This window comes from Bufo gargarizans, chromosome 6, assembly GCF_014858855.1.
Source record: "Bufo gargarizans isolate SCDJY-AF-19 chromosome 6, ASM1485885v1, whole genome shotgun sequence".
Classification (NCBI taxonomy): domain Eukaryota; kingdom Metazoa; phylum Chordata; class Amphibia; order Anura; family Bufonidae; genus Bufo; species Bufo gargarizans.
This window is the reverse complement of record NC_058085.1, coordinates 62,988,012-63,014,718: the sequence shown is the minus strand read 5'-3', so window position 1 is coordinate 63,014,718 and position 26,707 is coordinate 62,988,012. Positions and strand designations below refer to the sequence as shown.

Genomic DNA, 26,707 nt, shown 5'->3' with positions numbered 1-26,707 from the left:
ATCAAACCCCGCCCCTACCGGCTAACCACCCCGGAGGCGACTGTAGGGATGACGTAGGCATTCTGATTGGCTGATTCCTCACGTGATCTGCTGGCAAAGCCACGCATGTGATCCACACACCCGGAACACAGCAGGAGCACCGGTAACCAGGGGCAACGGGGCGCTGGGGGAAAAGGGGGTGATGGGTGTGATGGTGGTGGGTGTGAAGTGGGTGCTTGTTTTTCGGGTGTCGCCTCTCTGAGCTGTGATAGGGTATTGTGGTGACACGTAGTAGTGCTCTGTGGGGCTGGGGCAGTGGTTGTGCCGCTGAATATTACATGGCTGCCATTAGCTGGCAGGGTATGCTGGGATATGTAGTTCTCCGAGAGGTGAAAAGACTGTCTCTATCATTAGATCATCCTCTGTATTGTTCCATATAATCTTGGGAGATATGTCTATTTAAAGGGGTACCCCAGGTGATGGCAGAGGTCCAGCACGAGAGGCAGTGATTGGCCGCAGAGATCACATGGGGTGTACGGCTACGTCACTTTGTCAGCCATGTAAACACATCGGTGGAGTATAGGATCTCTTATCAGCTACCATAAGGGAAGCCTTTCATGATTTCGGAGAACCCCTTTAATATGAGCAGAACCGACTGCTGAGCAGGAATATTGACTTTTCTGACCTCCATCGGATGGCGCTGATTGTTATCGTCGTAGGAGCAGCAGTTTTGGGGGAGAATAGCTCCATACAGATGGCAAGGACGCAGCGATTTTTGTTTTGTTTGTCTTTTCTTAATTTTCCCGACGCCATAACTTTTTTATTTTTCTGTTCACCTAGCCTTATGAGGGCTTGGTTTTTTGAGAGACAAGTTGTGCTTTCTAATGGCACCATTTAATATGTAGTGGAGAGCTGGCAAAAAAATTCTAACTGGGTTGAAATTGGAAAAAAACAAAAAAACTCCACCACAGTTTTATTGGTTATGGTTTTAAGGCGTCCCCTTTGCGGAAGAGCTGACCTGTTACCTTCTTTCTGCAGGTCACTGCGATCACAACGATACCACTTTTATATCGTTTTTATTGTGTCTTCATGCTTTGAAAAAAATAGAAACTTAAAAAAAAAAAGTTTTATTTGCAGCGCTATACTCTGACTATATATATATACGGTATATATTGCTGTCTATGGCCTTGTGTGTCGGCTTATTTTATGTCAGGTAATCTGCAGATTTTATTGATACCATTTCGGAGTGTGTGTGACTTTTCATGGTTTGTTTTTGGGCTCGTTCACACGAACGTGTGAAGCCCGTGCTGTGGACCGCAAATTGTGGCTCCGCAATGCACAGGCTCCGTCCGTGGGGCAGGCGCATTGGGGGATCGCAGACCCGTTCACTTGAATGGGTCCGCGACCCGTCCGTTCTGCAAAAAGATAGAGCAAGTTCCATCTTTTTGCGGTGAGGAAGCACGGAACGGAACCCCAGGAAGCACGCCGTAGTGTTCCATCAAGCATCTCCGGATTTGCGGACCCGTTGAAATGAATGGGTCCACATCTCCGTGATGCGGAATGGCCACTGAACGGTGCCCGTGTATCACGGATCCCCAAATGTGGCCCGCAATATGGCAACGGGCATCACACGTTCGTGTGAACGAGCCCTTTGGGAGGTGAAGTGACAAAAAAGAGGCGAAACGGCCATTTAGATATTTTATATTTTAATAGGTATTTTGGGGCATGGCGATGCCCATGATGTTTAATTTATTTATTTATTTTTAATATGGGTGAAAGGGGTGTGATCTGCGTTTTTATAGCTTTTTATTTATTTAAAAACTTTTTCTTTTGGTCTTGGCGCATGGGAGCCATTTGGTCTCGGGGAGTGCGGTGCTTCTGGTAAAAGATTTCTCGGATGGCGTGACCGCAATTGGTCGTTACATCTGAGAGGTTAAAAGTCTGTGATCAGCACAAAATCCCCAAATCTGCCTCTGAGCGTGTCCTGTGTAAAACCTCAGGCGCCCGGCAGCTACGGCTCCTGAGCGGGCGCCTTCTTTAAAGCCCCGACGCGTTCACAAGGGGTTAACAGAGCTGTAATACAGGGAAATATGGGCTAGTCCTTGCCTGTCTTATGTCAGGAGGTGAAGGCACTAGGATGGGGGGGTCGGGGGGCGCTAAACTGGGCCACCTGCTACTTAACCTGCAGAGACCAGATGCCAGCCGCGTGGAATCAAGTGTCACCGCTGGGACCTGCACCTATATCAAGAACGGAGGCCCGAAAGTGGCGGTGAGAGCAGCCTCTGTCCATGCATTCTCCATGGGGCCGCCGAAAATAGCTCAGCGCTGGCTTGGCTATTTCTGACGAGCCCGTAGAAATGAATGTGAGCGTGGTCGGTCATGCGCTGTGCGCTCCCATTCACTTTTATGGGGAGTGCGCTTGGCCGGACTGGAGCCCTCCAGCCACCACCTTGCAGGGGCTCCTTTCCCGATATACGTGTGGGACCCAAACCTATAAGACACTGGGGGTATATCCTAGCGACATGAGACAACCCCTTTTAAGGTTGGGTTCACATCTGCGGTTTCTGTCTCGGCGGAAGAACAGACTGCCGGAGTTTACCGTATCCTACACAGCTGGATACTACCGTGCACCACAGGATCCCTATTCACTATAATGGGGATCCTGCATATAGGCCGGCTTTTGGCCAGGCAAAATATGCGTGTAGTCTTATTTATTTTTTTTGGGCCGTCCGAAAGCCGCCATGTACGGCGGATACGGTGAATGGCACCTGTCTGTTCCTATGACGGGACGCACTGCTGTAGATAATGCGCAGGTGTGAACCCAGCCTAAGTAGTAATGTTCGGAGCCAAAGCACTTGCCTAAGAGCCGGGCAGCAGACATGCAGGTTTAGGGGCACAGCGGTGACAGTAGTTACACAGTGACCAGGGAAGGACGTCTCATCCTCTGACCAGATCTGACATGTTGTCTTCCTCCTTATCAGGCTTGTCTAGACTTTGCATTCATAAGGTATGTTCTGTCACAGGGCGGGGGCACACCCAGGTCATTAAAGTTTAATTTTTTTGCACTTTTGCGGTAAAAAAACACCAGCTCCAGATGTTATGTCTATGGGAAATATCAATATCGCATGGGTGCATAAGAGTTTTTTTTGTTTTGTTTTTTTGCTCCTGGCGTTTTTGTTCCTTAGGCGAGCTCTTGGTGTTTTTTTAAGGCATTTTCACAAAACCTTCTCTATTGGGGAAAATCACCATGAAGAAAACGCTAGTGGACAGGCACACTGCTGGCAAAGAAATACCGGCAGCAAAATAATACCGCATGAGCTTATTCTATCATTTTTATGCACACAAAAAAAAAACTGTATTCTCGTCGTTCTTATCCCCCTCCATTCCAGCACCTATCCTGCCCACCAGTGATTGGCCGCAGCAGTCATGCGTCGCATACGTGCTCACTATGGCCGCAGCAGTCATGCGTCGCATACGTGCTCACTATGGCTGCAGCAGTCATGTGTCGTATACGTGCTCACTATGGCTGCAGCAGTCATGTGTCGTATACGTGCTCACTATGGCTGCAGCAGTCATGTGTCGTATACGTGCTCACTATGGCTGCAGCAGTCATGTGTCGTATACGTGCTCACTATGGCTGCAGCAGTCATGTTTCGCATACGTGCTCACTATGTGGCTGCAGCAGTCATGTGTCGCATACGTGCTCACTATGGCTGCAGCAGTCATGTGTCGCATACGTGCTCACTATGGCTGCAGCAGTCATGTTTCACATATGTGCTCACTTTGGCTGCAGCAGTCATGTGTCGCATGCGTGCTCATCGTGGCTGCAGCAGTCATGTGTCGCATACGTGCTCACTATGGCTGCAGCAGTCATGTTTCGCATATGTGCTCACTTTGGCTGCAGCAGTCATGTGTCGCATACGTGCTCACTATGGCTGCAGCAGTCATGTTTCGCATACATGCTCACTATGTGGCTGCAGCAGTCATGTTTCGCATATGTGCTCACTATGGCTGCAGCAGTCATGTGTCGTATACGTGCTCACTATGGCTGCAGCAGTCATGTGTCGTATACGTGCTCACTATGGCTGCAGCAGTCATGTGTCGTATACGTGCTCACTATGGCTGCAGCAGTCATGTGTCGTATACGTGCTCACTATGGCTGCAGCAGTCATGTGTCGTATACGTGCTCACTATGGCTGCAGCAGTCATGTGTCGTATACGTGCTCAATTTGGCTGCAGCAGTCATGTTTCGCATACGTGCTCACTATGTGGCTGCAGCAGTCATGTGTCGCATACGTGCTCACTATGGCTGCAGCAGTCATGTTTCACATATGTGCTCACTTTGGCTGCAGCAGTCATGTGTCGCATGCGTGCTCATCGTGGCTGCAGCAGTCATGTGTCGCATACGTGCTCACTATGGCTGCAGCAGTCATGTTTCGCATACGTGCTCACTGTGGCTGCAGCAGTCATGTGTCGCATACGTGCTCACTGTGGCTGCAGCAGTCATGTGTCGCATACGTGCTCACTGTGGCTGCAGCAGTCATGTGTCGCATACGTGCTCACTGTGGCTGCAGCAGTCATGTGTCGCATACGTGCTCACTGTGGCTGCAGCAGTCATGTGTCGCATACGTGCTCACTGTGGCTGCAGCAGTCATGTGTCGCATACGTGCTCACTGTGGCTGCAGCAGTCATGTGTCGCATACGTGCTCACTGTGGCTGCAGCAGTCATGTGTCGCATACGTGCTCACTGTGGCTGCAGCAGTCATGTGTCGCATACGTGCTCACTGTGGCTGCAGCAGTCATGTGTCGCATACGTGCTCACTGTGGCTGCAGCAGTCATGTGTCGCATACGTGCTCACTGTGGCTGCAGCAGTCATGTGTCGCATACGTGCTCATCTTGGCTGCAGCAGTCATGTGTCAGACCAGAGACTGTTTGACATGGTGAAGCCTAGTAGAGCGGAAGTCTGGTAGCCTGTGATCCCAGAAATTTGCTGGAGAGGGAACAACTGCTGTGACTACTGGTGGAAGAGGGAGGGCGCCACTCTTATGATTACAAGGGGGGGGGGGCAAAGGGACAGATGGGACTATTCGTGGGCACTACATTGGCTACTGACAGAAAGGGACTGCTATTGGGAGGATTACCACTGTGAAGTAGGGGCACTGTTGAGTTGGGGGCTACTGGTGGCCTGGGACTTCTGTAATGGGAAGGGGCGTATTCTGTATGTAATGTGCAGGACTGGTTTCACCAGTTACTATAGTCTCAGACCTGGGACCACCTAGAAAGAGGTAATTCATATGGTAAATAGGGACAATCCATACGAATGGAGTGAGGGCAGCTTGTGTGCTTGGGGCAGTGCTACCCCTAAAAGGGCTAGGATTCCATCCGGCTCCTGGGATCGTGTCTCTGCCATACGTAAATGCTTGGGATTGTATGTAGCCGCTCTCGTGGTGTGTCCTCAGACATAGCTTCAGGTGATGAATAAGGCCAGAACTATGCGTCCTAATGGAGGGCAATTATAAAGCAGTCATGCTTTTGTTATGATAACACTGCAGTGAACGGAATGCGAGTACAAATAATAGACCGCAAGGAAGATAACAACGTTGACATTCACAACGCTGACAGCAACGAAGCAAAGTTAGGATAAACCTGAATGAATACAAGGGCGTGCCCTCCAACCTAACCGTAACCCTTAGGTCTGATTCCGGCCACGTGTTATGGCTCGAGCCGTGAATGTGTCATCAGAAAATGTCACATTTTTATGTTTAGATTTTTAAAGAATTTGTGATTATTTAGAATTTTCCTTGTCAATACCTATGTAAAAAATATGAATCCTGCAGTTTTCGCACAGACCACTATATGGCGCCACCGTACAGATCGCTTTACTGCAGTTATCTGCTTATCATTACAGACAGGGCTACAACGACAGATATCACCTCTATATAGATAATCTACATTGTAGGGTCCCGGCCTGAAAGTGGCCTAACTTTGCTCTTGCAAGTAGCCTGTTTAATGAAGGTGTGTGGTCTTGTAGGATATTGCACTGATCCATAGTATCCTCATCCCATCTACAGTCCTGTCTCCATGTCTAATTCACTACGGCTATTTCCATTTCTTTTTTTAGGCTCCACTGCCCCTTCTCCCCTCCTTCATCCCTACCCCACCCCAGCCATGGCAGGAGAAATCACAGATACGGGGGAGCTCTATTCTCCATTTGTAAGTATTATCCTTATTGGAGTCACCTATGCACTATACGATCATGAGAATGGGGGGGGGTTATGAATGGAGCAGTGGTGTGCATGTGTGACCGCCATTCCAGTCATCTCTATGGGACTGTAACGCTCAGCCTGTGCATGGGGGATAAGTCAACCCCCTTACAGGGCATCTGTCAGCCGTTTTGTGCCTATGACACTGGCTGACCCTTTGGCAACTGAAGGCATCTGTGTTGGCCCCATGTTTATACACTCGCCTAAAGAATTATTAGGAACACCTGTTCTATTTCTCATTAATGCGATTATCTAGTCAACCAATCACATGGCAGTTGCTTCAATGCATGTAGGGTTGTGGTCCTGGTCAAGACAATCTCCTGAACTCCAAACTGAATGTCAGAATGGGAAAGAAAGGTGGGCTACAACAGCAGAAGACCCCACCGGGTACCACTCATCTCCACTACAAATAGGAAAAAGAGGCTACAATTTGCACGAGCTCACCAAAATTGGACTGTTGAAGACTGGAAAAATGTTGCCTGGTCTGATGAGTCTCGATTTCTGTTGAGACATTCAAATGGTAGAGTCCGAATTTGGCGTAAACAGAATGAGAACATGTATCCATCATGCCTTGTTACCACTGTGCAGGCTGGTGGTGGTGGTGATGGTGTGGGGGATGTTTTCTGGGCACACTTTAGGCCCCTTAGTGCCAATTGGCCATCGTTTAAATGCCACGGGCTACCTGAGCATTGTTTCTGACCATGTCCATCCCTTCATGACCACCATGTACCCATCCTCTGATGGCTACCTCCAGCAGGATAATGTACCATGTCACAAAGCTCGAATCATTTCAAATTGGTTTCTTGAACATGACAATGAGTTCACTGCACTAAAATGGCCCCCACAGTCACCAGATCTCAACCCAATAGAGCATCTTTGGGATGTGGTGGAACAGGAGCTTCATGCCCTGGATGTGCATCCCTCAAATCTCCATCAACTGCAAGATGCTCTCCTATCAATATGGGCCAACATTTCTAAAGAATGCTATCAGCACCTTGTTGAATCAATGCCACGTAGAATTAGGGCAGTTCTGAAGGCAAAAGGGGGTCCAACACCGTATTAGTATGGTGTTCCTAATAATTCTTTAGGTGAGTGTATGTGCCCGCATTGGTGAGAAAAATTATGATTTATTATATGCAAATTAGCCTCTAGGAGCAACGGGGGCGTTGCCATTGCACCTCTTTTTGCAACTGCTGCACCCTCTCCACTTTGACCGGGCCAGACCTGATCACCTTTACACTGCCTGGCCCTGTCAATCAAAGTGGAGAGGGCGCAGCAGTTGCAGAAAGAGGTGTAATGGTAACGCCCCCGTTGCTCCTAGAGCCTAATTTGCATATAATAAAGCATAATTTTTCTCACCAATGCGGGCACATAAGAACATGGGACCAACACAGATGTCTTCAGCTGCCAACGGATAAGCCGGTGTCATAGGTACAAAACTGCTGACAGATGCCATTTAAGAGAGTTGTCTGAATACCAGTCACAAGAGTTTAAAAAAAAGAATATGTCTTCCGACAGGACGTACGTGTCACTCAGGCTTGCGGGTTTTACAGATCATCTTCTTATCTGTAGGGACACAATTTTATGTCCACTTCCTCAATTAAGCAGCTGTTTTCCAGACATCTGCCACCTCAGCTCCTCGGCTGAGAAAGGCGGCTGACGGAGGCAGTCCTACATCCGTAAGCTTGCTGACATCAACAGTCGTGTAGTGAAACCACGGTAGAAGTGACAGATGTAGAATCCTAATGTCTTGTCACTATTAACCCATGATGTGCCGCCACTTCCTATACCAGACCTCGTCTTCTCATCTGAATACCACTGCAGCCCTTAAAGTGGCCGCTCTGCTAATAGATGCGTGGATATGTGGCGAACGGGGGATGTGACCACCACATCCAGGCAGAGAATGAACGGGGACGTGGCCCCTCCGCTTCCATTACTCCCATAGAAGTGAATGGTGACCGATCTACACGTGCACGGTCACCATTCTCCACCATGCGGGTCGAGGGCGCCCATTCAGATAGGTGGAACTAACATCTATCAGACGGATTTACCATAAATATCCTAGATGGGAATATCCCTTTAAGGAACTGCATGAAGAGCTATTTCCAATATTGCTCCTCTTACAAATGGGAGCAGATGGTGAGCGCCCAATTTTCCTCTGGTTGCCCTGCCACCCTATTTTATGAGAGCCCACATTTTATTACCGTATATTAAGGGAGGTGAAAGAGCGCTATAATCATTGTACAGTAAATCTAATATGCACGATGGGAGAAAGTGGCGAGATTAAAGGGGGTTTGCAGTTCTTTTAAACTGATGATCTATCCTATAGATCAGCATCTGATCGGCGGGGGTCCGACACCCGGGATCCCTGCCGATCAGCTGTATGAGAAAGCAGCAGTGCTCCATTAGTGCCGCAGCCTTCTCGCTGTTTACCGCAGGCCCAGTGACATCACGACTAGTACCAGTGGCCTGGGTGCGGCTAAGCTTCATTCAAGTGAACAGGGCATAGCCGCACCCAGGCAGTGACGCTTGTCATGACGCCACTGGGCCTGTGGTAAACAGAGAGAAGGCTGCGCCGATACTGGGTGTCGGACCCCCGCCGATCACAGGATAGAACATCAGAATTAAAGAACTGCAGAACCCCTTTAATTGCTCAGAGGGAACTGGACCATCCATAGACACAAAGACCGTGCTGGCCCTACTTGACACTGTGCGGTAATATGTTGTTTGCTTCTACAGATTGCATTTCTAAAATGTGTTTTCCGTGCAGGTCGGACTGATCTACATGTTTAACTTGATTGTTGGTACCGGCGCCCTCACTATGCCTAAGGCCTTTGCCCATGCAGGCTGGTTGGTGAGTCTTATTCTCATCATCTTCTTGGCATTTATGAGGTGAGTAAACAGTGGCCAACGCCATACTGCATCATTAAGTTCTCTCGTGCATCCCCATGCTGGAATTTATAAGGCGTTCATAGAGTACAGTCTCACATTGTACCAGAACTGTAAAGGGAAGACTACTAAGGCTACTTTCACACTAGCGTTTTTCTTTTCCGGTGTTGAGTTCCGTCACAGGGGCGCAATACCAGAAAAAAATGGATCAGTTTTATCCTAATGCATTCTGAATGGAGAGCAATCCGTTCAGGATGCAGCAGTTCAGTCCCTCTTATGTTCTTTGGATGGATAAAATACCGCCGCATGCTGCAGTTTTCTCTCCGGCCAAAAATACTGATCACATGCTGATCAGCATTAATTTACATTAAAGTGTATTAGTGACGGGTTCCGGCATTAAGTGTTCTGCCGCAGACCTTTTAAAAATGCCCCAAAAATTTATACCGCATCCATTTTTCCGGAATCCACAAATGCGTCCGGATTGCCGTATCCGGCAGGCAGTTCCGGTGACTGAACTGCCTGCCGGAACCTTCTGCCGCAAGTGTGAAAGTACCCTTACCTGCTTCCCAGTGCTGGCTCTCTGCACCGTCTCCTCCATGCCTGGGCTGTTCCCTCGATTTTGAAGTCTTGGCAATGGCGGTGACCGGATCTCCTTACGTCATGAAAAATGGTCACATGATGTAAGTGGATCTGGTCTCTGCCGCAGCCAGGGTTTATCTGTGCCGACTTTTTCAATGAGGGAGCCCAACGGAGCAGCCCAGGCCAGGAGGAGTGGGGAGCCAGCACCGGTAAGAGCTTCTTTCACACTAGCATTAGGCTTGTCCAGCAGGGGAACAGCCTGCCGGATCCATACTAACGCTTGTACGTGTGTGCTGCCTGAAGTCCTGCCCCATTCACAATAACGGGGACAGGCGGGAGATGCGTCCGCAACACGGCAAAACATGTTGAGAGGCGGCCTCCTCTCCCACCCAACCCCATTATAGTGAATTGGGCCAGGCCGGACCTCCGGCAGTACACGTGTGCAAGCGTTAGTACGGATCCAGCAGGCTGTTCCTCTGCCGGACAAACCTAACACTAGTGTAAAAAGAAGCCATTCTTGGACAACCCCTCCAAAGTCTATGACCACTGGTCGACACCATTTATTTGGGAGTCTAAAACTGGACCTTTGTGAAGGTTGCAGCTTATTTTCTGTACTACACAGCCCCTGCTTTTATTTACACAGTCGGGTGCCTGCAGCCACCACTAGAGGGAGCTTACTGCATACAGACTTATTATGGAGCTCAGTTGAAACTGTATGTATCTGAATGCAGTGAGGCTGGGTCCACATGCTGCGACTGCCACGTACGGCTACAATTTTTCTACCCCCCCCCCCCTCCCCAGCAGGCAGTGGCTGCATGATTTTGCGATAAAACTGCCCTCATGCGTGGGCATGGGTTTTGACCAATGCATCAACTGTAGATTTCCTCCAAATATTTGCGAAATGGTAGATTTGGATGCAACTTAATAGATGTGCTACTCTCTTACTTCTACCACCTCTTGGTTGACTTAATTTAGAACAGTATTTTGCACCAAACTTTTCGCGCACATCATTAATAAATTTGAAGTTTTCATCTTAACTCGTCTTAACCCCGCACCCTTTTCAGAATATTCTAGTAAGCTGTCACGTACCGTTCTTGTCGATGTGACCGCTGAGGCCTGTGATTGGCAGCAGCGGTCATGGCACCAAGCAGCTTCATGGTCCTGCAGGGAACCATGGACTGATTAGTGGGGTTAGGACCCAAGGGCAGGCTGGACAACCCCTTTAAGCTTAATTAGTTCCCCCCCCAATGGCTTCCCTGCCTGTGACACAGTTACACATTTATCGGAGCCCTAACCTGGTGCTGCTCCTCTCTTCTAGCTACATGACCACAACCTTTGTCGTTGAAGCGATGGCTGCTGCCAATGCCCAGCTGCGCTGGAAGAGATGGGAGAAAGAGGTGGTGAGTTCAGTCTCTGGGAAATAATGTCCTGTTTCTAATCTCATTGTATATTACATTTCTTTTTATTCTACGTTGTGCTAACCCTTTCCCACTGCGGAACGTATGGGGGGCACTGAGCTTGTGCAGCGGCTGTAGGCTTGTCCTAGTGGGACACTAATGAGAACTAGTATAAGGCTGGGTTCACACCTGAGCGTTTTACAGCGCGTTCCTACGCGCTGTAAAACGCTCAACAAGGAGAAACCAATGATTCCCTATGGGAATGGTTCACACTTGGGCGTTTTACAGCGCGTACGATCGCGCTGTAAAACGCCCGACGCTCCAAAAAGTACATGAGCGACTTTTGGGGCGTTTGTGGCCATAGGACACTGTAGTGAATCACACAAACGCGCGTCAAACGCGCGTTTACTATTACAAAAACGCGCATAAAAATGCGCGTCTAAAACGCGCGTTTGCGCAACGCTCAAGTGTGAACCCAGCCTAAGTCCAGAAGCTATGTCCACCATCGGAACCGTTTTCTCTTTATCCCAATGCGTCTAAAATGAAAAGATTGTCTGGGATTTGAATATTGATGGCCTGTCCTCAAGAGAGGCCATTGCTATCAGATCGGCGAGGGTCCGACACCCCACATCACCACCGATCAGTTGTTACCTGTTGCTTCTGGCGCCAGAAGTACACCGTTCTGTCCGTTGTACAATTAACCAGCTCTGACCACAGCACAATGGACAGACCATGTACTTCCAGTGTCAGCTATCGGTGGCGGTGTGGGGTGGCGGATCCCCACCTATCCTGAGCATAGGCCATCAGTATCCACATCCTGTACAACCCCTTTAAAACAGGAAAGCACTATACAAATGGTCTAAAATATTCTCCTGTTTTGTGCATACAGCTTCTCTGCAGTCTTGAGGCTCATGCACACGACTGTTTGTATTTTGGGGCCCGCAAAAAGAACGGGTGGCGTCCATGTTACGTTTTTACGTTCTAGTAATGAACATCATTTAAAGGGGTTGTCCGGGTTCAGAGCTGAACTTGGACATATCCCCATTTTCACCCAGGCAGCCCCCCTGACTTCAGCATTGGAGCAGTTCATGCCCCGATGCTCTCCTTTGCCCTGCGCTGAATCGCGCAGGGCAAAGGCATTTTCTGGCGTTCCGATGACTAAATGGGCTCTCTGTAGGGCTGCCAGACGGAGGCTTCCCGGTGACATCATTGGCACTGATGGGCAGGCTTTAGCGCCGCCCTAGCCTATAAACCGGCTAGGGCAGCGCTAAAGCCCGCCCATCAGAGCCGGTGATGTCACCGTACACACTGCTGCGTGGAAGCTTCTGCCCGGTAGTGTGTTATTGTAAATAAAAGAGCCCTTGCCCTGCGCGATCCTGCGCAGGGCAAGTGAGAGCATCGGAGCATGAACATCAGGGGGGGCTGCCTAGGTGAAAATATGGGTATGTTCGGGTTTAGCACTGAACCCGGACAACCCCTTTAAGTAGTATTACGAGTAATCTACTTATTATACGCTGCATTTCAGTCCTCCCACATGACCGGCACTCAGACCCAATTCACACATGCGGGAAATAGACTGGAAGTCACTTTCTCTACTCATTTCTATCAGACGCACATGTACTATTTGTATCGTGTTGCTCACTAGCAAGCCAGAGGATAAAAACTTGGTGGGGTGCTTCTTTAAACCTGTTACCTTTAGTCAATTAACACTTTACTGACTTATCTAAATTTGGTTGTCACTCTTATTAAAAAAAGAAAAAAGGGGGACAAGAATATAAATTTTGTGGCCAGTTCTAAAATGTGCACGCCTATATAATAATATCTGATATTTAAAGTATTATTTTATTATTTTTTGTTTCATTTCTTCCAGAGTCCCCAGACGTTCAGTTTGGAACACGTGCGGTTACTTCATTTGGGTTTTCTTTATACTTGCGGGTTCCGGCAACATCCTAGGAATCACAAGAGAATCAGGATGTGGATATGTCTGACAGAGGGGGCAGTTCTCCGGGCTCTCCTATATTGATGACCTATCCTCAGGATAGGTTATCAATATCGGGTCGGCGGAAGTCCGACACTCGGCAGCCCCGCCAATCAGCTGTAGGAGGAGACGGTGCACGTACTATCTCCCTTCTCTCTTCCTGCTCGCTGCCGATTTGATATTGATGACCTATTCTGAGGAGCAGCCCGGAGAACCCCTTTAAGGGTTAATGATATTGTAATATATAAGGAGCCATATATCATATATTTATTTAATGCACACGATGCTTACAATAGGATTGTACTTGTCCAGGAACACCAAGGTATGACATACACATTTGCATGTAACCCAGATCTGTCTTGTCTGTGACAAATTGATAGGAAGCAGATTCCTCTGAAAACTCCGATAATGAATCTCTGTCCCCTGACGGGTATGAAAATTCGGAAGTCCAGCCTATCCTTTCAGTGCGTGAGTATCTGCCTGGCGAGCGGGCGGGCGGTCTCCCTTGTTGGGTGGGATGTACAATAGAAATGTTTTTATTATTTCTACTTGTTTTTCAGAGCATCGGGGTTTGTCCAACCCATTTGAAATCGTGGAGCGAGTGGAAATGGGGCAGATGGCGTCAATGTTCTTTAATAAAGGTACGAATTCGAGATGGGAAAACTGAGCCGCATTTGTTATCGCGCCGATATAACAATTTTCTAAATTACTTCAGCACAATATATTCTGCCATAAATTATTTAGTGGCAATTTATCCGCTGTCATTCTTGTTGGCGCCAAAAGGTGGCGCTACTCTTCTGTGAATGGAGAAAGAGGTGTTTGCGTTGGTCAATGAATTACTGAGCGGTGAAATTAGATTTTATCCTTTTTTTTATTTTATCTGGATTACGCTTGTAGTTGAAACCAGATTTCTGACCTCCCTCTTACGGAGGCTGACGGCAGTGTGACCATTACCTGGTGGACGTATTCACACCGGTGGAGTAACGTGCACCGACACATAGGAGTAAAATCAGCTGAACCTGCCGATTTTGGCAGGACCGGCCAACTGCCTTATGCGTATAGAGGACTCCCAACACCCCCTGACAGCGTTTGAGTTTGATTTCAGCTCCTAATCCTTTTGTTTGCAGGGGAGATAAGTGTCTGGCAGCAGCTTAGTGCCCACTGAGAATACATGCATGCTGGGGTGAGCTGAGTGTGCGTGTGGATGGGTAGGGGGAAGAATAGCGGTCAGCAAAGCAAGCATTCAGCTGACATCTGTTGAAAGGAGTATAGGCAGCTCTAGTTGCTTGTAGTCTGTGATATACAGTCCTTGCTCTAATGGAAATTCACTCTATGTGTATTGCTGACCTTGTGCTTATACATCAAAGGCAAAGATGAAGTATAAAGCATGGCGGAAGGACTGGCCAGAAGCCTGTCTTCTGTTGAGACATATGGCTGATTTTAGGTTACCTCATACTCATTGCAAGTCCTTTTTTGGTTAGGCCTCTTTCACACGTCAGTGGATCACATACGTGTACTGTCTATGATCTCCATGGACCACTCACGTTTCCATTGGCTTTAATGGGTGTATTCACACGTCAGTGGCTTTCCATGGAAGCATTCCCTATTTGTGTCCGTGATTATGGATTCCTGGATTTGGTCTGTGGTTTTCACGGATCGTTGATAGAAGAAAGTTCTTGAAACGTATTATCAGCCTAGCAGTGTCCGTGAGACACGGATGACACGTGGACTGAAAATCACAGAACCCAGGAATGGATCACTGACCACGGCATCTGAGCGCGTGAACTACCGGAAGCATGCGCTTCCGGGTTTGCTCTGCCCCCCCCCAACTGACGATCGGAGGAGCCAGAGCTTGTGTGCAGCAGCCCCTGTCATAGTGAATGACAGGAGCCTGCTGCACAGTAAAAAAATAAAATAAAAAACAAAAAAAGTGTCAAAATGGCTGATTCGATGTTTTTTGGTTGCTTCTCCTCCCACAAAAATTTGAAATAAACAGTGATTAAAAAGTTGTACACCACAGAATGGTATCAATGAAAACTACAGTAAAAAATGAGCCCTCACAGCCCTGCACACATACAGTAACAAAAAAAAAAGTTATAGGGGTAAGAAAATGATGGAATATTATTTTTTTTTTTTTATTCAAGTTAAAAAAAAAATAATAATTCAGTATCAAAACGCAAGAAAAACTATACATATGTGGTACAGCCGGATTCGTACTGACCTGGAGAATGAAGAGCACAAGTCAGTTTTACCGCATAGTGAACTCCGTAAATAATAATAGGAAATTTTAAAAAACATAAAACTGTGGCAGAATAGTTTTTTTTTTTTTTTTCAATTCCACCCCATTTGGATTTTTTTTCCCCACTACAAGTACAACTTGTCCCGCACAAAACAAGCCCTCATATAGCTATGTGAACGGAAAAATAAAAAAGTTATGGCTCTGGAAAGACAGGGAGCGAAAAACGGAAAATTGCCTTGTCAGGAAAGGGTTACTGGAAGTTGGGTTGGGAAGGGGTTGTTTGCAGCTGAGCCAACCAAGAGGTGGCATAAGGAAGAAAAACGTGGCTAATGGGTCTAACGAGATGCACTCGGCTTGTCTTGCGGCATTCTTGCAGGCTTCATTTTCTCTCTCTCTTTCTTGCAGTCGGCGTAAACCTGTTTTATTTGTGCATCATTATATATCTGTATGGAGACCTGGCTATATATGCAACGGCCGTACCTCTGTCCCTCGTTCAGGTCACGTGGTAAGTAACAATGGAGAGGACTTTGCTTTATAGCGAAGGTATGAGTATGAGACTGACGTGTAGGAACACAAGGGGAATATTAGTTTAGGGTGGAAAGGGATTCTCCAGCTTTTAATTTTATTTGTTTCCACCCCATGCTCCAGTACCTGTGGGACAAATCCATACTCACATGCTCCCCGCTGCTTCGTTACAGTTTCCTGGCTCTCTTCGCTGATCTACTGAGCCCCGTCTGTAAGCTTCTGGATGGATAAGGTCATGTGCATCGCTGCCGTCAATGACTGGCCTCAGCGGTGTCCCCAAGAAGCATGTGGCCCTGCAGCGATGTTCCAATGGAGGACACGTCACCGCTGAGGCCAGTCATGGGCCACAGTGGTCCACGTGACCCCCGTCCATCTGGACGTTTACAGACAGTGACGAGAAGATGAGTGAAGGGGCATTCCTATCTTTTTAAGTCCTTGCATATCACTTTATGATCAGCGGGAATCTGATCTCTGGGATCTTCACTGATCCTGAGTATGAAGGGGGCATCGCGCTGGTCTAGTGCTGCATCCTCTCCACAATTTTTTTCCTGGTACACAGGGCACCTGTAGCACAGATCCATTCCAAGTAATGGGGCCGACTGCAGTCTCCTCCACAGCTGGGTGGCCAGGAGCTCTGCCGTGTAGGAAAAATTTAGAAGGGAGCACAGCACCTTCTCAAGATTGCTGGGATCCTACAGGCAGGGGTGTACTGGGAACTTAAAGTGGCCCTGGGGGAAAAAAGAAACCTAAAAGTGGCCCCATTTTGTCGGCAGGTCCAAATTAACAGAAAGCGGGGCAACACAAGTCGGTGGGGTCAACAATACCATAGTGCAAAATACTATCCCAGCAGAACCAAATAATACCATGTAGCACAATATACTGCCCAATAAGCTGCCCCTCTGTGGTGGCCATCAATAGCTGCCATCTTCTGTCCTCCTCATTCGTCTGTGATTAAGATATGAAGCAGGGGGCTTGGGAGGTGAGGTGCGGGCCACAGCAGTTGAATTCAGGGGGGCATGTGCTCAGAGTTCATTATGTACCCGGTCAGTGGCAGGGAGGAGGAGTTGGAAGGGGGGGGGGGGGCCCTGGGGCATCTTCCCACTGGGAAATTACCCTGTGCGGTCTATGCCCAATCCACCCCTCCCCACAGGTCAGTGCACCTCTAATCCTAAAGTGATGGCATATCCAAGCGATACGCCATTACTTTATATGACAACCCCTTTTAGGATGTGTTCTCACATCACCGGCAGGTTTTCTAGAGAACCTGCTGCGGATTTCACCCTTGCGAAGGATGAAATCTGGAGTGAAAATCCGCAACATAACGTGTCATGGTGTGGATTTAAAATCGGTACTGCGGGTCCATTTCCGTATGGACTCCATGCAGATTTTTTTTCTGCAGCATGTGAATGAAATCTGCAAAACTCTCATCCACTTTGCAGGTACTGAAATACTCTGCAAAAAACGCAATGTACCTTTCCCATGTAAACCTACCCTGAGTGTTACCATATATCAGTGACTTTAGAGTTTGCATTGTGCGGCGCTCGGACAGTCCACACTTCTGACGAATAGTAGATCCTTAAAGTGTTTTATTCCCGTGTATTTTCTCTTGAACGTTCGCCCTTTGCTGCTAGGAGTAAATGTCCACACAAATCCTCTTAGCAGCTGGTAATCCCTCTATAAACTTCCATCCGCAAAGCATTTAGGGTTATTTTCAACAGAGAATAGATGAAATTGAGGGAATTCCCATGTGCGCTCTCCTGAACTGATGATGTCCCGATTCCATTACCTCTGCTCCATATATTAGAGCCAGCGCTGTAGAGTTCATGGCCATGCGCAGCGCCGCGCCATCTGTCATTATGTTCACACCAGCATTAAGGCCTGTGATAGAAGCTGGCGTAACTGATGCCCTGTGCTCAATATAGAATCTATCGTACATAGGTTTTTGTCGCCTCGTGGTCCATAAAATTGTGTTATTTTTCTGTCTTTATTCAGTTTTACTGGGAATGAATCGTGTGGAACTCAGGCTGGAGAGAAAAATGATACAGACACCTGTTGGGGAAACATCAGACGGATTGACGCCTACAGGATCTATCTGGCAAGTGCTTGTTCCAACTATATTAACCACAGGCGACCAATGATAGACTCTCCGGGGACACTCAGTGGGGTTCCTTAGTTGACCTTCCTGTGCTAAGTCCCAGGTTCTCCAAAAAAATGATGTAATGATGTGTGAATAGGCCTGGTCCAGGAACGCCACATTGTAGGGCCAGGTCCCCACAACCTGGTTGAGGAGTGACCAGGAATGTATGGACCTGGCCTTACACATCACTTTCCGGAGCCGCGGACCAGAAGATCGGCGGCGCGCTCCAGAAATGCAGACGCGGACAGCACACTGTGCGCTGTCCGCATCCATTCTGTCCCCATAGAGAATGAATGGGTCCGCACCCGTTTCCGCAATTTGCGGAACGGATGCGGATCCATTATTACGGATGTGTGAATGGAGCCTTAAAGGGGCACTGACCACCTTTTAGTTCTGGCATTCAGGTATGATGAGGGAGCCCTATAGGAATGCCCCTTTAAGGTTTTGCCCACCAGTGCTCAGTTTGTTAGTCACCACTGTTCCTCCCCTAACCACAACAGTTCCCCCATACTCTTCTTTTCACTTCCCCAGTAGACACAGCAGGCCGCCCCTCATTCCTGGACCCGTAACGTGTGATTCTAATGAAACCCAGTATCCAGGGCCTCATTTTTACTAGTCCTAGTGACAGTTTGTTCAGTGGTGAGACCGATTGGATCCAGACTGGCTTCAGAGCAGGCAGGTTGTCGTCCTAGCTGCTGCTGCAGACCAGCCTCCTTTGAAACTTAAAATGATCTTGAGAATGAAGGGGACACGGTGCAAATTTAGTCCCCTTCACTGTTTGTTTTTCCTCTTCATACTGGTGCCCCCGGCTAGCAGACCTGCAGCTCAGATCATTGCAGTTAGCCTGGGTTCACATCACGTTTTCCCATGCGTTACAAAAAGACGTATACGTTAACGGAGGCCTCAGACTGATGCCATACAGTGGCATCCGTTTATCGTAAAATCATTTACCATAGTAAATAAAATAAATCAAATTACCATAGTAAAAAAAAAAAAAAGATACATTATTTTTTTTTTTTTTTTATTTATTTTTTTTTTTACTGGACTTTGCAGGACACAAGAATGTGGCGTGCTGTGTTTTTGCGTCCATTTTTTCTTTTCTAATGTATACGCCAAATGGAGGCATAAAACGTGATGTGAACCCACCCTTAACGGGGCCGCCTGCAGTTCCCCACATAGCTGGGTGACCTGGCGTTCCGTGGTCAGCCGGAGTTCAAATGAATGGGCGGAAAGTAAGAGCTGTTGCCATCAGAGCAAGTCCCAATAGTCAGAGAACATCCCCTGTTTTTACGACGGGTCCTTTCGACACATCCCAAAGAATTTATATAGGGGAACACCTATTGAAAGTGAAGTTTTTCTTTTTACAAATGGGAGTTTTCTGATAAATATATGACAGATTACAGGCTGCTGTAAGTTTTCGTGAGCGTCGTGAGCATCTACGGCCTGACCGTTTCCATGTCTTGCAGAATGGTGCTACGACCAGACATTTGGCAGGCAGGTCTCATTTCTGAACTGGCTTTTATGTAGTGAATTCTGCATTAACAGTTGATTAAGTACAAGTTTGTGCCTGCCAGACATATAAAGTCCGTCTGCACGTTACACCGTGGTCAAGACTGGCAGAGCTGATGAAAAGCAGACATGTGGCTGGTTCACTGCCCATGAGATAGAGGTCTGCAAAGCCAAAAATGAAAGGCCTTGTCAGAGGGTGGAAATAGCAAAAAAATAAAAAAAGGCATTACTCACCTGGTAATTGGGTTTTCCAGGATCAGCATATTGATGGCCTATTAGTATGAGCCATTGGTATCAGATCGGTGAGGGTCCAACTCTTGGCACCCCTGCCGGTCGTTTGTTTTAGAGGGCCGTGGTGTTCATATGAGCACCGCAGCCTCTTCATTTTTTACATTGTTCTGCCTGCACGCCACCTGCTTAGTAGCCACAGAGCAGGCGATTACAGCTTCATCCCATTCCTTGAACGGGACGAAGCTGCAATATCATACAGCACCATGGCTGACAAGTGATGGCATGCCGGAAAAGAGAACGATGTAAGCAATGAAGAGGTCACATTACTGACACCAGAATTGTGGCTCCTTCACCCAGCTGGGGTGTCGAGAGTGGCCTCCACCCGTCTGATGGATAGGCCATCAGTATTCTTATTCCTGTAAGACCCCTTGCCACTCCAGCACCAATTGCTCCAGTCTTGCTCCAATCGCTGACCTCAGCGGTCACGTGCCACAAATACTAGTATCACTGCTGAGGCCAGTCATTGGCTGCATGTGGCATGCATTGAAATGAATGACCATCCTCGGACAGCCAGGGTCTGGGCTCCTGAATGGGGGGGACCATTGCTGTGAGGTTCACGTGCCCTAACAGGGTAATAAGACATCCCCTTTTTAAAAGGACCTGTCCCCTCTCTTGACATGTCTGTTTTAGTAAGTACTTGCACCCCCATGTAATAATTCTGGAGCATCTATTGCAGGGATCAGCAACCTTCGGCACTCCAACTGTTCTGAAACGACAGCTCCCAGAGTCCTCCTTTTCACTTTTATCGGAGTTACAAGGGCGGCCAAGCAATTGTGCATGCTGGGAGTTGTAGTTGGACAGCAGCTGGAGTGCCTAAGGTTGCTGATCCCTGATCTGTTCTTATAACGGTGTTGTGCCTTTCCTTAATTATTCCTGCTAGCACTCTGCAATAAAGCTAGGGCTACACGACATTTGTTGCACGACTATTTCTCGCAATAATTTCGTGCAACATTTTTTGTAATGTTAGTCTGAGGTGTTGCACTGCGACATGCTGTCGTGTCGCAGTCACTGCCACAGTGCCACACTATGGAGTATCATTACAAAAAATGTTGCTCGACACGTGTCCCATGTAGTTGTACACTTTTGTTGCACTACAAATGTCGCCATGTAGCCGTACCCTAAAAGTCCAGCTGCACAGTCTGACATTGTGCAGTCAGTGCTGTCAGTGTCCGACTGTGCAGGGACTCCCCCCCCCCCCCCCCCCCCCCCCGCCACTCAATTGGTAACACCCATCTGGACCTTCAGGGGTAAACTGCTAGCAATTCATTCATAACTTCTAACAGAAATAATAAAAGAATGGCACAATATAGTCATGAGAGTAGATGCTCCAGAATTATTACATGGGGATGCAAGTAATTAATAAACTGGACCTGTCAGGAGAGGGGACAGGTCCCCTTTAAGTAAGTCTGAAAGCATAACAAAGAAGTGCATTGCTGCTATCTTATTTTTATAAAAAAAATATTTTTTTTTTCCTTTAGGCCGTATTCACTCTGTTCCTCGGGCCTTTTACTTTCTTTAATGTACAGAAGACCAAATATCTCCAGATTCTGACATCACTCATGAGATGGATAGGTAAGTGGCGGAAAGCGTTACACAGGGCTTGTGACCTTATTATATTCTCATTTAAGCAATAGAAATAAATCTTGTTTGCAGCAACAAAATACCAGCCGTCGTTTGTGGCATTTGTTTGCATCACCGCCGCCATCCATTAACAAGCTGTTGTAGTGAATGCTGAGCTTTTAGTGGTGAAATTAAGTGAGGACTATAGAAGTATGCTGTGTGATGGCTCATGGCGCTGCTGAGCGGCCTGTCGGGCACAGCTCGTGAGATAAATAGGCACCTGTTTACTGGGCAGTTGTACCAACTAGCTTATGGCATCTTACTCATGATACACCCATCCAATCTGGGCACAATCATATCCAGGTGCTAACCCAAAACTACAAACTTCGATACAGTATAAAAACATATAAGCCTGTAATTACAGGTAGTATAAAAAGAGAATACTACCAGCCCCCAAAAAGTGATAAAAAAAAAGTAATGCAGACCTAAAGTATGACAGTCCCACGTGTTTCATGTTGCTTCCTCAGTTTAGCGGTGTATGGGACGTTACGTTCCTTAAAATCCACCAGGACGCAATCACAATTCATAGACACAAATGTTAAGAATTGCCACATTGTTTGGACCATAAGACGTACCTAGGATATAGAGGAGTAAAAAAAAAAAAATTATATTTTTCATCAGACCCCCATCAGACCTCTGTAACAGACCCCCTATTTCTCCTCAGACGTCAGATCAGACCCCCCCCCCCCCCCCCCACCAAGCTCCATCAGACCACAGATTAAGGCTACTTTCACACTAGCGTTCAGAGCGGCTCCGTTCTGAACGGATCCGCTCATATAATGCAGACGGAGGCTCCGTTCAGAACGGATCCGTCTGCATTATATTGTATAATATAATGCAGTAGCCTCAGACGGATCCGTCCAGACCTTTACATTGAAAGTCAATGGGGGACGGATCCGTTTGAAGATTGAGCCACAGTGTGTCATCTTCAAACGGATCCGTCCCCATTGACTTACATTGTAAGTCTGGACGGATCCGCATGGCCAGGCGGACACCCGAATGCTGCAAGCAGCGTTCAGGTGTCCGCCTGCTGAGCGGAGCGGAGGCTGAACGCCGCCAGACTGATGCATTCTGAGTGGATCCGCGTCCACTCAGAATGCATTAGGGCTGGACGGAAGCGTTCGGGTCCACTTGTGAGCCCCTTCAAACGGAACTCACAAGCGGACAGCCGAACACTAGTGTGAAAGTAGCCTAAACCCCTATCAGACCTCTGTATCAGATCCTCATTCTTCCTCAGATCAGACCCCCACAGGCCTCTGTAGTGGCTACCCATTCCTCCTCAGATCAGACCCCCAAGCTCGATCAGACAAAAAATTAAAAATAAACTTGCCTCTCCTGGGCTGGACGGTGCACTCTTCCTGCACTCGCCGCTCCCAGGTCTTCTTCCGGACCTGACATCGCACAGCATAAGGTCATAGTGCGTACAGTACAGCCGATTTAATTAATTAAAAATAAATGAATATATATGTAATATACTGTAGAACCATACACTGGAGATATTCTCTTTCCCCGCTCAGAACACTGGTGTTAGTAAATCGCTTCCAGTAGAAACCTCATCTAGTGCCCACAATATTAGACTTGCTGTAAGTGACCCCTGCAAAATCTTAATTTGCTGTAGGACCTACTCTGCTGTCACTTGACTAATTTGCCCTGGATGGAAGCTGTAGCTTTTTTCTGAGACTTTAATACTGATGACCTATCCTCTAGTTCAGGGCTGGCCAACCTGTGGCTCTCCAGCTGTTGTAAAACAACAACTCCCACCATGCTTTGCAGTAGGCTGATACCTGTAGGCAGTCTGGGCATGCTGGGAGTTGTAGTTTTGCAACAGCTGGAGAGCCTCAGGTTGGCCATCCCTGCTCTAGTTAGATCATCAGTATCTCATTGGTGGGGGTGCGACTCCCAGGACCCCCGCCGATCAGCTGTTTGAAAAGGTAGCAGCGTTCGCAGCACCACGGCCTTCTCTCGGCTTTTCCTAGGCCGTGTGACGTCATGTTCATGGGTCACATAGCCTAGGCACAGTTCGGACCCATTCAAGTGAATAGGGCTGAGCGCTATACCAAGCACAACCGCTATACAATGTACAGAGCTGTGCTTGGTAGGCACGGAGAAGGCCGCGGCACTCACAGGATCGTCGGGGGGCCTTCTCAAACAGCTAATCGGCGGGGGTCCCGGGTGTCGGACCGCAACTGTTTAGATACTGATGACCTCTCCAGAGGAGAGGTCATCAGTATTAAAGTATTAAAGCCTCGATAACCCTTTTAAGTATGAGGAACCCATGTAGCAGTCATTTTTTATTTATATTTTTTCAAAGCAAATCCTAGGCTGTGTGCACACTGCGTTAGAAGTTTCCATCCAAGTTATGTGTCGGGGAAATTTCCCAAGGTCTAACCCCTTGTATAGACCACACATCAGCAGCTTTCAATACTCCAGCTGTTGTGAAACTACAACTCCCAGTATGCTCCACTCATTGTTTCATTGGGACATCTGAAAACACCCAAGCATTGTGGCTGAACCGCAATACATGATGTGGCCCATAAACCAGAGTGGCACTGTTTCTTAAAACAACTTCTACTCCTATGTCAGAAAAATTTAGCTTTTTCTGATCTCATTTCCATTACATTCGAAAATGTTGAATTGGATTGATTGATGAAGGAAGTTATTGATGGATTTCTGAATTGAGTCGCCCAAGCTAAAAAAAAAAGCGTTGATTGATGAGCAGTCCCTGGTCCCTTATCTAAGATTGGCAAAGAAATCTGGTGAGACCCCCTTTCCAATCCCTCTCATACACTATGAAAATCCATTTACTTGTAACCTCTCTGCTGGGAGCGCCCGCAGGCGAAAGGAGATTAAAATCCTCAAGCAAATCCATAAACCAGATCACGTTTAAATGTCACACAGCGCATTCCACGTAGAACACGGATGCCTATGGAAAACACGCACGTCACTCCGGCTCGTAACCCTTTATGGTTCACGCTTGTTGTGGGGGTGGGGGGAGGGGGGTCTGTGTCCTTGCAGCACCATGGGGAGGAGAGGTGGTAGCGTCAGGGGCCTCCTTCTTTCCAGTGATTTATGGAGCGGGTAATGAGTTTTCACAGCTTTACTGCCACTTTGTTCTCATCTGAGTCAGTCTCATAAATTGTGGAGACAACAGTTTAACCCTTCCCTGTCCAGTCGCAGGCATTAACATTGAGAAGGAGCGCAAGAATCTTAAAGGCAAGAGCTGGAGATCCTTTTTGTGTAATTTAACCCCTTTTTGTTTTCTGTTTCACCGCAGCTTTCATCGCCATGATTGTGATAGCACTCATCCGTATCGGCGAAGGCAAAGGCGAAGGAAAGCCTCCTATGGCAGACGCCTCGGGAATCCGGAATCTTTTCGGGGTGTGCGTGTATTCTTTCATGTGCCAGCATTCTCTGCCTTCGCTGGTTACGCCCATCTCCAGAAAGAAACACCTGACCGGGCTGGTCCTCGTGGACTACGTCCTGGTCCTGTCTTTCTACAGCCTCCTGTGCTTCACCGCTATATTCTGCTTCTCCTCTGGGAGCCTGATGGACATGTACACTCTTAACTTCAGCGGGTGTAGCCCTTTTGTGCCTGCAGTGATCGGCTACTTCCTCGGGTTGTTCCCCGTGTTCACCATTAGCACCAATTTCCCAATCATTGCTGTCACGCTACGAAACAACTGGAAGACCCTTTTCCATCGGGACGGAGGCACCTATCCCTGGTTTGTGGACCGCGTTGTGTTTCCCCTCATCACCCTGGTGCCCCCAATCCTGGTAGCATTTTGTACCAACCACCTGGAAATCCTAGTAAGCGTCACTGGTGCCTATGCTGGAAACGGCATCCAGTATGTTATACCAGCGTTCTTGGTGTTCTGCAGTCGCAAGGACTCTGCCCTAGTATACGGACCCGACAGTAGGAATAAGCACCTGTCTCCTTTTAAGCAAGTGGGCTGGGTGTGGTTTGTTCTTCTCTGGGCATTGTCCTGCTTTATATATGTCACTGCCAACATAATCCTGACCGATGTTAACCTGTAGCTATCACAAGCCGTGATCATCATGGCCGAAGTTGGACGGCTTTGTGCGGGACACGTGAGCTGCCAAAAGTTCGTCGGGGCTGGCCCCGTTCTCACTGGACAGATCCTAAACTATCATGAATACTATGTTCAGAATCTATATGAAGAAATCATAATCGTGCCTTGTCTTCTTTCTGGCAAATAAAGGGTTCGATGTCGGGTGGGCATCGCCTGGCCACGGCATGTAGAAGAGCCAACTCTTGCCTTTTAAAAGGAACGCAGGCACATCTTGTGCCTTGGACCAGTTCTATAGGATTCCTGTATATGGATGGTCTGATGCGCTCTGAACTATATACTCCAGCACAAGCTTAAAGCGGTCTTCCAAGATATTTTTACTGATGACCTATACTCCGGATAGGTCATCGGTATCTGATCGGTGGGGGCTTCGCCAACCGGCTGTTTGAGAAGTCGCCAGCGCTCGCAGTAGCACAGCGGCCTTCTCAGCTTTTCCTAGGCCGAGTGACGTCACATTTGTCGGTCGCATGGCCTAAGCACAGCTCAGCGCCGTTGAAGGGAATGGGGCTGAGCTGCTATACCACGCACAGCCTCCTTGGTGAGCTGAGAGAAGGCCGCCACGCAACTGTGAAGCCGGTGCCTTCTCATACAGATCCCGGGTGTCGGACCCCGAACGATCAGATACTGATGACTTATCCAATCAGAAAAAATATCTTGGAAAACACTTTTAAAGGGGGATAGCCCATGATCAACGTAGCAAATTAAAATATGACGTCCTATAGTACATGACAATCTCTCTTTCTAACAAAGCTAGAACCAGCCCTGTACCTCACATGGATCCAGAGATCTTCACCTTCATTGCTCCAATTGATCCTGGATTTATTTCAAGCTGGCGTCTCAGTGGGCGTGTCCTTTTTCTGATTTGTAGCAGTTGAGGAACGGAACTGAAAATGGGCATCCACCTCACTAAGGCGGACAGAGAAATTAGAAAAAGAACAAACAACAGATGGCGCTCTACAGATGGATTTCATTGAATAACTCAATAGCTAAAGAAAATTCTTAATTACATGCAATTACAAAAGTATTCAGATCCAGGCGCTGGTTTGAAAAAAAGTAGAATATTTTTCCTGGGATAACCCCTTTAAGACCGGCATTACGGACTTTGCTGCACTGTGCACAGTGGTTGGCTAACTGTTTGTAACCTAAATAAAATTAAATCATTGGAGACTCAATTTATGTTTTTATTGAAGGACTTCCTTTAAAGTGCTCCGC

General features: G+C 47.7%; 1 protein-coding gene across 1 annotated transcript; it reads left to right on the top strand.

The window, feature by feature from the left end:
• Positions 1-19: 19 nt before the first annotated feature.
• Positions 20-26,667, top strand: TMEM104 (transmembrane protein 104). Its single transcript, XM_044300222.1, has 10 exons — positions 20-142; positions 6,102-6,193; positions 9,014-9,135; positions 11,030-11,108; positions 13,467-13,554; positions 13,647-13,727; positions 15,731-15,830; positions 17,843-17,945; positions 21,266-21,359; positions 24,682-26,667. The coding sequence occupies exons 2-10, from the start codon at positions 6,149-6,151 to the stop codon at positions 25,440-25,442; spliced, it is 1,473 nt and encodes a 490-aa protein (XP_044156157.1). The 5' UTR covers positions 20-142; positions 6,102-6,148; the 3' UTR covers positions 25,443-26,667.
• Positions 26,668-26,707: the final 40 nt, after the last annotated feature.

Excerpts from the sequence above, each read along its gene's own strand:
- TMEM104 (XM_044300222.1), top strand. The coding sequence starts at position 6,149 with ATGGCAGGAGAAATCACAGATACGGGGGAGCTCTATTCTCCATTT. Across the intron at positions 6,194-9,013 it reads GGGAGCTCTATTCTCCATTT|GTCGGACTGATCTACATGTT; the intron begins GTAAGTATTATC and ends TTTTCCGTGCAG. Across the intron at positions 15,831-17,842 it reads TCCCTCGTTCAGGTCACGTG|TTTTACTGGGAATGAATCGT; the intron begins GTAAGTAACAAT and ends GTCTTTATTCAG.